The 13,025-nt window shown below is 33.4% G+C and overlaps 1 protein-coding gene across 5 annotated transcripts in view; it reads right to left on the bottom strand.

The window, feature by feature from the left end:
* Nucleotides 1-13,025, bottom strand: part of NFKB1 (nuclear factor kappa B subunit 1) — a 161,615-nt gene that overhangs the window by 26,053 nt on the left and 122,537 nt on the right. For all 5 annotated transcript variants that reach the window (XM_074276224.1, XM_074276226.1, XM_074276225.1 and 2 more), the window contains 3 exons: nt 9,126-9,264; nt 1,627-1,770; nt 434-520 (listed from right to left, as the gene is read on the bottom strand). In XM_074276224.1, coding sequence (XP_074132325.1) covers nt 434-520; nt 1,627-1,770; nt 9,126-9,264 — 370 coding nt within the window. The remainder of the gene's footprint in view (nt 1-433; nt 521-1,626; nt 1,771-9,125; nt 9,265-13,025) is intronic.

Below are 13,025 nucleotides of genomic sequence, written 5' to 3'. Positions count from 1 at the left end.
AAGTATTAACAAGTATTTTAAGTTGATCAATTTTAACTTATAATACGAAAAGTATGGATAGATAGAGCCTGCATAAATAAAAGCTCTTTTGGATCCTCAATAATTTCAATGGTGTAAGAGTCCAAAAATAAAAATTTGAGAAGTACTCCTATAAAGGTACATATTGGCTTCTGAGTCCCTCCAATTCTATCATAAAATGACTTCATCAATACAGCTTTTAGCAAAATATCTTGTTCATTTGTATTCAATTAACTCTTCAAGATGTGAGTAGAAAACTTATTTTTGTGATAAACCATACACACCTTTTTTTCTTTGGTGTTTCTAGATACACACACACACACACACACACACACACACACACACACACACACACACGCACACAACACACATCTTTGGTTTTTTCTTTAACATTGCAAAACCCAGCATTCATTACCATGCTTCATCCCAGCATTCGATTTGGTTGTGCCAGGATGGAAAGGAATTCCACCATAAGAAAATCCATAGGGAGCAAAGCCATATCCTAAAAAGACAAAGGAAACAAAAAATGTCTCATTATAATTTGTTTTTTTTTAGTCAAAACTGAATAATGAGATGACTCCTCCACTAGCAACAGGGCTCATTCTTGGGGTGAATATATGCCTCAGAAAGCTTCAGAAATTTTGGAGGAGGGACAGAATTCTATTTTCACAAAATTTCTGATCTTCCACTGTTCTATTAATTAGAATATGTGTGGCCATGGAGAAACTCTTGGGCTTCTCCCTACCTACCTAATGAGGTTGTTGTGAAGAAAACAAAAAACTCTAAATATTGTAAAACATTAATTGTGAGTTATCTTTCCTTTTACTATCTGTTGTGTATATGTAGGTATATATGTGGGGGGAGGAGGAAGGGAAGGATGACAACTTATTTCTTGAATAATTTAGAAGATATATTAATGATAGAATATAATTGCCTTAACTCAAACATCTTTGGTCCATTACACTGCATGAAGACTACAAGAGAATATAGAATGAGATTCAGATTGCCACACTAATTTAATCCATAGTCTTATTCTCTATGAAAAGAATATTTTTACTACAAGCAAATAATGAATCCAACTATAGGCTTAACATTTTCACTGCACTGGGGGAGCTAGATGGTACAGTGGATAGATCACCAGCCCTGAAGAAGGAAGTTCAAATCGGACACTTAACACTTACTGTTAAGCTATGTGACCCTGTGCAAATCACTTATCCCCTACTGCCTTGCAAAAAAAAAAAAAGTAGATAGATAATATAATAAATAATATATGCATTATATTTAAATATAATACATTTATATTTATATATACAACACATATATCATATATCATATATAAATAAAACTATATTTGAAATAACAAATATATATATACATATATACACACTATATATATATATATATATATATATTTATACATACTTAAAATAAGACTTCATCATGAAAAAAAAAACATAAATCTGTACTAAAAACATAGGTATATACTGAAAAATAGCACTGTTCTAGACCACACATGGATTTTCTATAAATTGGATTGGCACATAAGAGGTAGGGAAAGATGGTCTCCATGCAAATTAATAATAGGGAAACTTTAGATGGTATTCTTACCTGGGCCAGCACTTCCACTTCCACCACCTCCACCGCCACCACCATACATCCCTCCTCCTCCTGCTCCAGCACCACTCCCACCACCAAAACTATCCGAAAAATTAGGCATAAGCTTTTGCCGTTTTCTTTGGACTTCCTCCTTATCTGTATTTGAAAAGAGAGAAACAAAGAAAAGAGAAGAGAAACCAAAGTGGGGGGAAAAAGATTAAATTCATTGATACCAGGAGCCACGAAAAGAATATCGACTCTGAATATTATTTTTAAATACTTTAAAGGGAAATTGAAAGTACTTACAGAGAATAGACACTAGATTTCAACAAGCACTGTATTAGTTCCAAAGAGTAACCAAATTGTGCAACAGATAAAGTGATAACACAAGAAAGTATACACCCAAGTCCTACTGATACTCAGAGGGCCCACAGTGGTCCCCAACTCTTCTTGCAAGAGTTTCTAACTTTCCCAATTACTAAAATGAATGGGACTAGATTGTTTAAAAAAGAACAAGGCACTAAGGAGTTAAGTAATTTGCCCAACCTATGTGATAAAGATAGGTGGTGCCACAGTGCACAAGCCACTGAGCCTAGAGCCAAGAAGAGCTGAGTTCAAATTCAGCCTCAGACACTTATTGGCGGGGAAAGTCACTTAAGCTTGATTGCATGTTTCCTGAATTGTAAAACAGTTATAATAATAATAGCAGCACCAACTTCCTAGGTTTTTGTGATGATCAAAAGAGATAATATCTGTAAAGTTCTTGGCATGATACTTGGCAGGTAGCAGGAGCTATATAAATCCCATTCACCTCAGTTTCCTCATCTGGAAAATGAACTGAGAAAGGAAATGACAAATCACCAGTAACTTTGCCAAGAAAACCCTAAATGGAGTCACAGCGAGTCAGAAAGGACCAAACAATAAAATTACAATTGTGATTTATGATTCCTACTTCTTTCAAAGCATAATAAGGTATTTATTATCTTCTATATAGGTGCTATGTGCCAGGAAAATAAGGAGACATCACACAACATATGGGCCCCAAGAAATTTATAATCCAGTTACAGAGAGAAGAAAAAAATAAACACAAGCCCAAGTGAGCTGAAGAGACAATATAGGAATTTAGAAGAAAGGGCTCCCTAAGAATTAGATTAGGGAGACTTCACATTCAGTGGAATGACATTAAAGGCATATAGTTTGGAAGATAAAGAAAAACTGTTTTAGAAAGATCAACCAGATTTGTAGTCTGCTCAGAGGACCTAGGTTTAAAAACTGCACCCACTTGCCATTTGTATAATCTTAATCATGTCATAGCTTTCATAAGCCAGTTTTCTCATCCATCATGAGACGGTTGGAGTAAGTGATTCCCATGATTCCCTTATAAGTCAAGATCTACAATATTATTAAGATTGGTAGAAATGGAGCAAATGAAAAGGGAAGAAACTAAAGACATTTGGGAAGTTGTTGCAATGATATAAGGTGAAGTGTGCCTTCACATAGTTAATAAGAAACTAATTTAAAAAATTTTCATTTTAACATTTATCCTCAGAGGATTCTGGGAAGATGATGAAATAAGTTGGTAAATTTCAAACTCTCCTGATTTCCTCCACAAATAGAACTAATTTGAACTTCAGGGAGAATACAGAGTAGTAAAAAAAACAAGAAGATTTGGGGCAAAACAGGGGTCCTACAATTACAGCTACAGCTCTACAAGATCTGAAGAAAGACATCTGACTGGGAATTAACCTTCAGGCTAACTCCCCAAGAAACATCAAGTGAGTATCCCTCAGACTAGGTGGTTGTGGTTAGACTCTCTTCAGAAGGAATCACAGACACTTTCACCTTACAAATTGTTTGTTGAGTTGAGGCTTGAGTCAGGGAACACAGAGTGAACTTTGGCTGATTGGGAACACCAGGTCCAACTATTGAGGCACTGGGCCAGAAGGAACCAACACTGGGTGAATCCAGAAGCAGTAAGACTAGGGCACTGCTGATTGTGTGCACTTGCAGGAGAGTGAAGCTCATTAGTTTGGGGTTCCTGATCATAGTGGAGAGCTGAAGAAAAGTTTGAGACATCACCCCCATCCCACAATTAGAAGTACTTATACTAAAAATTTTTATTTTTAAAAAAATGAACCAATAAAGAAGAAAGAACCCTACTATTGAAACATATTATCGAAATAGGGAAGACTGGGATTCATCTTCTGTTAGGTTCTTACTAAGTGCTAATGAGATAATGAGATATTAGGTTTTTACTAAGTGCTAAGTCGGTACTTAACAATTTTCTAGTTCTGGCCTTTCCTGGGAGTTTGACTTGTGAATTCCTGGGGAAAAGCTTGCATGCTCTCATTATCTCATTAGCACTTAGTAAGAACCTAACAATCTTCAAAGGAGGACACTGAGTAAAAAAAAAAAAAAAAAAAAAAAAAAAATCTACTCCAAAGAGTAATGTGAAATGGCTCCCTGCCCAGAGAGAATTTATAGAAGAATTCAAAAATCAAATGAGGGACATTGAGGGAAAATTAAATAAAAAAATTAAACCATCCAAGAATAACAAAGAAGATTATAAAAAACAAATTAACCAATTAGAAAAGGAGGTACAGAATTTCAAAGAGGAAAATAATTCTTTAAAAATTAGAATGGGCAAAGGGAAGCCACTGAAGCTATGAAAGACCAAGAACTAATGAAACAGATTATAAAGAATGAGAAAATAGAACTGGACAACAGATCAAGAAGAGAAAATATACCAGAATTACCAGAAAGTTGTGACCAAAAAGAGAACCCTGACACAATAATGCAGGAAATAATCCTAGAAAATTGTCCTTAAATGACAGAAAAAAATCCACTGATCACCAACTCAAAGAAATCCTTTGTGGAAAACACATAGGAATATTATTGTCAAATTGCAAAACTCCCAGATAAAAGAGGAAATTTTTACAAGTAACAAAAACCAAAAATTCAAATATGCTGGAGCTACAATTAGAATTGTACAAGACATATCAGCAACTATAATAAAAGTTGGAAGTGACATCTTGGAATCACATCTACAGATGAGCAAAAGAACCAGGCTTGCAGCCAAAAATATCATATCCAGCAAAATTATCTATAATTTTCAATGAGAAAAAACAGACATTCAACAAACTTGCAGATTTTCATGATTTTTTTATCAACCAAACCCCACACTTAAAAGAAAATGTAATATATAAGAGCCAATTATCAAAGAGCAGTTTTAAGGAACTCAACATGAATGGTTTTCTATTTTTTTTAACATGGGAAATGTATACTTTATGTTTAAGATTTACATCAAAAATAGGGTAAGTTCAAAAGAAAGATTGGCGAGCAAAAGATAAAAAAAATTAAAAAAGGTAATCAAGTTATATAAATGAAGTGCAAAGGAAGAATAGACACAGAGGCATTAGAGGAGAGAGAGGGGTTAGAAGTTCTGAAAATCTATTCGAATCAGGAATGGATTCAATAGGGCAACACTATACACACATATGTATATACGGTGTGTGTGTGTGTGTGTGTGTGTGTGTGTGTGTGTGTGTATGGAGGATATAGCAACCTCCAAAATCTATAAAGAAAAAAGGGGGGAGGAGATAGATAGATGGGGAAGCAAAGGGTAAGGGAAGAATTCAAGGGAAGGAACCCTCGGTGGGGTGATAAATATATCTTTTCTTAAACTGTAGCTTGTTTGGGAGTGGGAAGTGGTTATGAAAGAGAGATGTATGTGTGTATATATGCATATATATATATATATATATTTTTTTTTTCCCTTAACTATAGCCTGCTTAGGGATTGGGGGAGGATGAAAGGGGGAGAAAAGAACAAAAGAACAATTTACAAAGAAGTAAAGATGGACATTCATGAATATAATTTCTTCTATTTATATATATATGTATATATATATATGTGTGTATATATGTATATATATACACACACATATATATATTCTTAAATTGGTATTTGTTGTCATATATTTTAAATCCTCCTTGTTATTCTGCTGGGCACATGATAATGTTCTCTTATTTTTTTTTTTATATTGCTTTTCTGTTTTTCTTTTTGCTTATTCTTTTTCTTCAAATAAAATAAATTTGAAAAAAATTAGCCTCAAGGAAATCGTATGAAATTATTATTATAATAATCAAGAAGATCCTCAGGAAAAAATGGGAGAATGAGATGAAAAAAGGAAGATGACATATGATAACACATGAAGTGAAAAGGAAAAAGCACAAACCGAACCATAATTGAAGGTTACCTTTTGGTCCCTAAAGTCATCAAGCAATGCTGATGATGATAATTTTTAAAACCAAGCCCTGATATTTTAAGGGATTGCTTCAAAAGGAAAGAAGCCAGGGCTGGTAAACGTTTGAGGAAATACACCACCTGTAGAAACTTCAATGATGTGTAATTATAGAGATGATTGAACCTGGATGTGGGGAAGTTAATTTCACTAGTTTCAATGTGATTTCACAATTTTTAATGGTTTTGTTGATTCCCCACTAAATTTTATCATGATGAATCTTAGAAGGTACTGTTTATATATCATAGTGCCCTTGATCCTTGATCAGAGAGGTAGAGACCAAAATAGAAGTAGCCTTCATCCAGTAAATTGGAAAGAATTAGATGGAGTCTCAAAGGAGACCAAAGTAAGATCTTGGGTTTTCTTATGCATTTCATTTAGCTCATAAGCACAGCTGTTTCTCAGATGTATTTTGTCTGAAAAATGGGAAATTTGGAGGCAATTTAAAAAAAATAAAATGGATTCTCTACCAATAAATTTCACTATAATTATTAAATTCCATAATAATTGATTTATTTCAACTAAAAGCAATTCATATAATGAATCCCACATAGCCAACTTCATTATATTCACAGACCATCACTCTGAATCTCTCAGATGGAAGATAAGAATGGCTGCACTGAGTTCCTTGCCTATTCAGCCCCATATCTTCTTTTTGAAAAGCATGTTAAGGGAATGTGTTATTGTGAAAAACTGAAAATAATTTTCATGACCAGGGAATCACAGAAATTATGGAAATACTAGGCCTACAGAAATCTTCAGACATAATTTAGGCCAACACCACACAGACAGGCCCAGGGACTAAGTATCACATTGCCAGTTAAGGAAAAGAACCAAGACTCATTATTTTTGATCTAGTGACATTTTCTATTGACATCATGATGCCTTGTTTTGAGGCATTCCTCCCCAAAAACGTTAGGTTCCCTAAGTAATCATTACAGATTGAAAAGCCATCATTTTAGCTAAATCTTTTTTGAAACTATAATTCAGCCAATATCATTTCTTATGGTAATTCAATTTCTAAAAATACTACCTGATGTCTAGAATAAAATAAACAGCTGGAGTGAATGAACCTAGAATTAGTAAGTTCTGAATTCAAATATGACCTCAGAAATTTATTAGCTGGACAAATTATTTAATCTCTGCTGGTCCAGTTTATTCGTCTATGATAATTGCCCCTGCCTCCAGGGTCATTATGAATAAAAATAAGATATACATAAAGTGCTATGTAAATTTTAACTATTATTTATTCATTGTATTTATCTCTTCAGGGTGTCCCTAGTTCTCATACATTGATTCTTAAGGTCTATATTCATCCATAATTATACAAAGCTTGACCATACCATCTTTCAATTTTCGTTTTCAATTTGTTTCTTTTTACTCCTCAATATGATGACTCTCCTTATTCTCTTTATGATTTTTTGTTACCTATCCTAGTACTTGTCTATTTCTCTTAATTAAAGTCAACAAACAGAAATACACACAATATTCCAAGGGCACGTGTAAGATTTTGTGCCATTATAGGATGATGTTTTGGGTTTTGTATTTAGGTGTGCACACATATGCACATACATACTCACATATTGTTGATAATATGATTTGTGTGTGTATATATGTATATACACACAGGGATATATATTTGTAATAAAGTCCAGTCTGTCTTCTCAGGATTTTTGACAATAACTTTCTGATCTATTTCCTAGAATATAATAGCAGTCATATAATCTGAATACAAGTCCATATTAGTTGAGAGACATTAGACAAATCACCAAAAACCTCTGAGTGTTCCAGGCACCTCTCCAAATCATAACACTGTTTTTTGATGTATGTCTGGAAATGGGAATTTTCTCACTGAGAGTTCCTGACAATTATGAGTGAAAGGCCCAAACCAAGTATCCATTATCCTAATGGTATAAGATGAATAATTTCTCTCTTTACATTTCCTCCAATCTAACTCATTTTTCCCTTTCCTGCCTAGTTAGGCAACCTAATGATAGCTTCTTCTCAATGAAATAAAGTGACCTAATATTTGTAAATCCCTTAGCACAGTACCTGGCACATAGTAAATGCTAGCTATTTGAATTTCCTTCTCCAGAAGTGCTTAATATAATCTACACACTGGGAAATTTGACTGTTTACTTCCTCTCCCAGATAATTTATGAAAAGATGAAATAAAACCAACCCTGTACTAATTCTTGGAGGATGCTTATTTATCTTTGCTATCCCATCCCCCAAAAAAGTCCTCTTGCTTTTTCTCCTACACAGTATTTCTTCTTTCTCTGGGTTTTTTGCACAGACTGATTGTGGGTCAGGAATGTATATCTTCCTCATTTCTGCTTTTTAGAATCTTAGCCACCTTAAAAACCCAAATAACTCCAAGAAAATGTCACCTCCTTCCTATGTAAGGACTTTTCTGATAATTATTTCTACTAGTGTTCCCATTTCTCTTTTCTATTGCCCCGCTAAAATTACCTAGAATTTGTTTTGTGTATGCAAGCAACTATATACTCATCAGTTTGGGATATCCACTCCAAAAACACTGAATGCAACTGTCTAGCCTGTTTGATTATCCTCTATGCCCTTCCCAAAATTTGCCACAGGAGTTCTATACAAGAGATTGGAGATCTTCCTTGCCATATTCCTTAACTATGTTATTTATATATTTATTATTATGTATTTTATTATATTATGTATAGCATATACAATAAATGATGAATTATATATTTTTATTATTACATATGTATATACATTTCTTCTTATAGCATACAAGCATATCAAGGGCAAAGTTTTCTCATTTTTGTTTGTATCTCCAATTTCTAACAGTGCCTTGAATTTAGTAGGAAATATTTGCTGATTGTTTCCTTAGCATAATTATTATATATCTACATCCCATAAGAGAATTTTCTAAAAAATAACTCCAAAAGCATTTTAACGGAATGCTTTTCATGTTTTCCTAAATTTTTTTTTCTCCATGGGACAATTAGCAGAGTTTTCCCATGGATATATCTTTAATTGTAATTTTTGATGAATATATGAGCATAGCAAAATTTCAAAAAAACTTGGATAGCATAATATCATTAAAATAAAATTAAAATTAAAATATGAGAATACCAAAATAGCATTTCTTTTGCTTCTTTTCTGGAAAATGACTATGCTGACAGATATCATATTTTTAGAGAAATAATTGCAAGGGACAAAAATTACTTACCTTTAATTTCTGGGTAGTACAGAAAAGGCTTTGGCTCACTGGTTTCCAAGTCAGATTTCCGCCGAAGTTGGACAAATACAGAGGCTGGCTTGGTAATATTGACATCTTTATACTTTGGAGTTTTGAATACAATGGCAAACTGCAAGTTACAAAGATCCAGGTTTATATAGAATAAGGATAGATGGCTTTTCTCTGTGTGTGTGTGTGTGTGTGTGTGTGTGTGTGTGTGTGTGTGTGTGTGTGTGTCTTTCTCTTTGTCTCTCTGTTTCTAATTAAATTTTAGATTTAAAAAGTTATTTGAATGATGTAGTCTAATTTGCATTGTTCAATTTTCCACAGTATTTTAAAATTGGTCATACTCATGAGTAAAAATTTCACACCTATAAGATGATCCTCTTCCATATCAGCCTCAACAGCCTGTTATAACTGCTTCTAACAGGACTGAAATAATTAGTTGGGGAAGATATAAGGGAAGGGAAGAGAGAAAAAGGGTAGCTGCCCATGAGGCACTACTCTAAAAATCAAATACACTTTTATGTGCTACACTTCAGAACTACCCACAATGGCATGAGACTCACATACTCTAATATGCTTCTGGGATAGATTCAGTGTGGTATAGTGGCTAGAGAATAGGCATTAGACTCAGGAAGATTTGATTACCACTCCTACTTCTGTTACACATTGTCTGTGTGACTTTGGACAAGTCATGATCTCAATGACCCATTCTCTAAGTTACAAATCCTTATTGGGAGAGGGGTTTTTCTCATTTCAGGGAGAGGAGTATGGAAGACTGGATAACATGTTATATGTCTGTGCCCTTAAACTTCCCGTGGTAAAAGAGGCTGAAACAATTATAACATTTTAAAAATTTCTGTCCTGACAGGATAATAAATCAATAGCTGGAAGAGATCTTGAAAGTCACACAGTCCAAATTTCTTATTTTATAGCAGAAATTGAGATTCCAAGGGGATAAGTGATTTACCCAAGATTACACAGGCAATAAGCAGTAGAAAGAAAAGAAATAAACTCAGGTCTCGACTTCAGGTATAGTCCTTTTTACCCTGTACGATAACTTCCTGTTCATCAATATTCTTCAGCATTGGACTTCCCAAATTATCAGGTTTGAAACATATGCTAAGTTATCTTTGGACAAACTTTCTGACTTTTCATGATGTGATAAAATATACTAACAACAAGAGGACCTTAGTTGGAAGACCACCTCTGAAAAGAAAGACTTATCAGTGAACTTTCATTTAGCAGATTTCACACCAGCTAGATGTAGTCCAGTGGATAGAGCACCAGGCCTGGAATGAGGAAGACTTGAATTCAAATATGAGCCTAGACTTTAGTTCTGTAATCCTGGGTAAGTCAGGCAAGTCAATGTCTCAATTTCAATTGTAAAATGAGCTAGAGATGGCAATAGCAAACCATTCCATATCTTTATCAAGAAAATCACAAATGGAGTCATGAAGAGTTGCACATGACTGAAATGACTGAACAACAAAAAATGTTTATTGTTAGGTTCAAACATGTCATTTTGTTAAAAGAGAACAACTTTGAGCAGCTAAGTCATTTTGACTATTATAAATACCCAACTTAACTACGTAGGACATATGGAGAAAGATGCTATCTTCATCCAGAGAAAGAAGTGATAAATAGATGTATAGAATGATTTTACACACACACACACACACACACACACACACACACACACACACACACACACACATATACATATTTTTGTATAACAGTCATATCTAAGTTAGAGGAGAGGAGAAGGAAAAAAAGTAAAAGAGGAATTCACATGATAACTTTATTATATATTTAAAAGGAATAGCAAATTGTACATTATAGATTTGCAGTTTTACACTTTTGAAGAGGAATAGGGTAAAAAGAGAGAGAGAATAGAATAAATGGAGGAAAATATAGTTATCAACAGTAATTATAAAAAGAATTTGGAAGCAAGTATCTCTGATAAGCCCTCATTTCTCAAACATAAAGAGAACTAAGTCAAATTTATAAAAAAAAAATTAAGAGCCATGCCCAATCGAGAAATGATCAAAAGATACAACCTGTGCCCAAAGGGCTATAAAATAATGCATATCCTTTGATCTAATAATACTTCTACTATGAATCTCAAAACAGAATTTAAAAAAAAAAAAGAACTTATGTGCACAAAAATATTTATAGCAGCTCTCTTCTCAGGGCAAAAAAATGGATGCCCATAAATTGGAGAATGGCTGAATAAATTATAGTGTGTGATTATAATGAAATATTATTTTCCTGTGGGAAATGATGAGCAGGATGCTCTGAAAAACCTGGAAACCCTCCATGAACTAAAGCAAACTTAAATGTTCTTCATACAAAGTAATAGCAATGTTCCGGGATGATCAACTGCCAATGATTTGCTATTCTCAGCAGTACAATCCATAACTTATGAAGGACTTATGATGAAAAATCCTAGCCATATCTAGAGAAAGATCTGATTGTGTCTGAATATAGATTGCAGAATACTTTTTCTCTCTTTTTTAAACTTTATTTTTCTTGAAGGATTTTTGGGGATTTCGGGGGGAGAAATATTTTTCACAACATAATTTACAACATAACTTTTATGGAAATGTTTTGCATAACTTCACATATGATTTCTTAATGGGTGCAGGGTGTGGCGATAAAGGAGAGTCTAGAACTCAAAGTTTTAAAAACAAATGTAAAAATTGTTTTAAATGTAACTGAGGGAAATAAACATATTAAATAAAAAACAAAGATAAGCAAAATAAATGAAAAAAAAATGAATAAATGGTGTTAAGGAACTCATAGTTTAATGGATAAGTGAAACAATTAGCTGTTTCATTTCTGAGAGGTGGTTTGAGGTGATGATAACTGTGTCCTTGTGTCATTTCTTTACCTCTTCAAACTTCAGTTTCCTTGTTTGCACAATTAAGGGAGTATAATATGAAATCCTTCTTTTATAGGGTCTTTGTTAAGGAAATGTTCTGTGATCCTTGAGGTTCTACTTAACTGTGAGCAGTTGTCATGATGAAACTAGCCTTTTATCGTGACAAAAAGAATTGGATTACTCACAAACATTTATTTAAATTCTGTGGCAAAATACTTCAAATTACTATGAAGGGGTTTTTTTGCTTTCAGAAAATCATTAATCATACAAGTCCCCATTAGACCACTGCATCGGAGACTTTATGACAAATCTTTGGTATGTCTACCTGTTGCTTCCTTAATGAGTCAGACACAGTGAGTCTCTCTTCTCTCTCTCTCTCTTTTTTTTTTTAAACCAAATTTTATTTATATTTTATGGAATAAAACAAGCATCTCTATAACTTAGTATAATTAAAAATTATTGCACATGAAACTACGAACCTATTTTTTTCTTTACTGTCACATTTTTAAAAATTTTACCTCTCTTTGTATGATTGATGATTTTTCTGGGGGTAAAATACCCCTTCAAGTTATTTCAAAAATTTTGCCACAAGGTTTAAATAATTATTTGTGAGTAATTCAATTCTTTTTGTCAAGACAAAGGGCTAGATTTCATCATGATAACTGCTCACACATAAGTAGCACCTCAGGGATCACAGAACACTTTCTTTAAAAAGACCTTATAAAAAAAAGTTTCTTATCAAATTCCCTTAGTTTTGTAAACAAGGCAACTGAGGTTTGAAGAGAATAAAGGATTGGCACAAGGCCATAGACAGAACTACTAAATATCATAGCTGAGACTGAAATCCAGAAATTATCATTCTAGGGTCATTGTGCTTTTTAATTATCCCAAACCATCACTCAGAAATATACAAAAGAATTAATTATTTCATTTACCCATTAAACTATGAGTTCATAGGCACTGTTCATTTATTCAGTTTTTTCTTTCATTTATTTTGCCTTTTT

Source organism: Sminthopsis crassicaudata, chromosome 6 (genome assembly GCF_048593235.1).
Source record: "Sminthopsis crassicaudata isolate SCR6 chromosome 6, ASM4859323v1, whole genome shotgun sequence".
Taxonomy (NCBI): Eukaryota; Metazoa; Chordata; class Mammalia; order Dasyuromorphia; family Dasyuridae; genus Sminthopsis; species Sminthopsis crassicaudata.
This window is presented reverse-complemented; position numbering and strand designations above follow the sequence as displayed.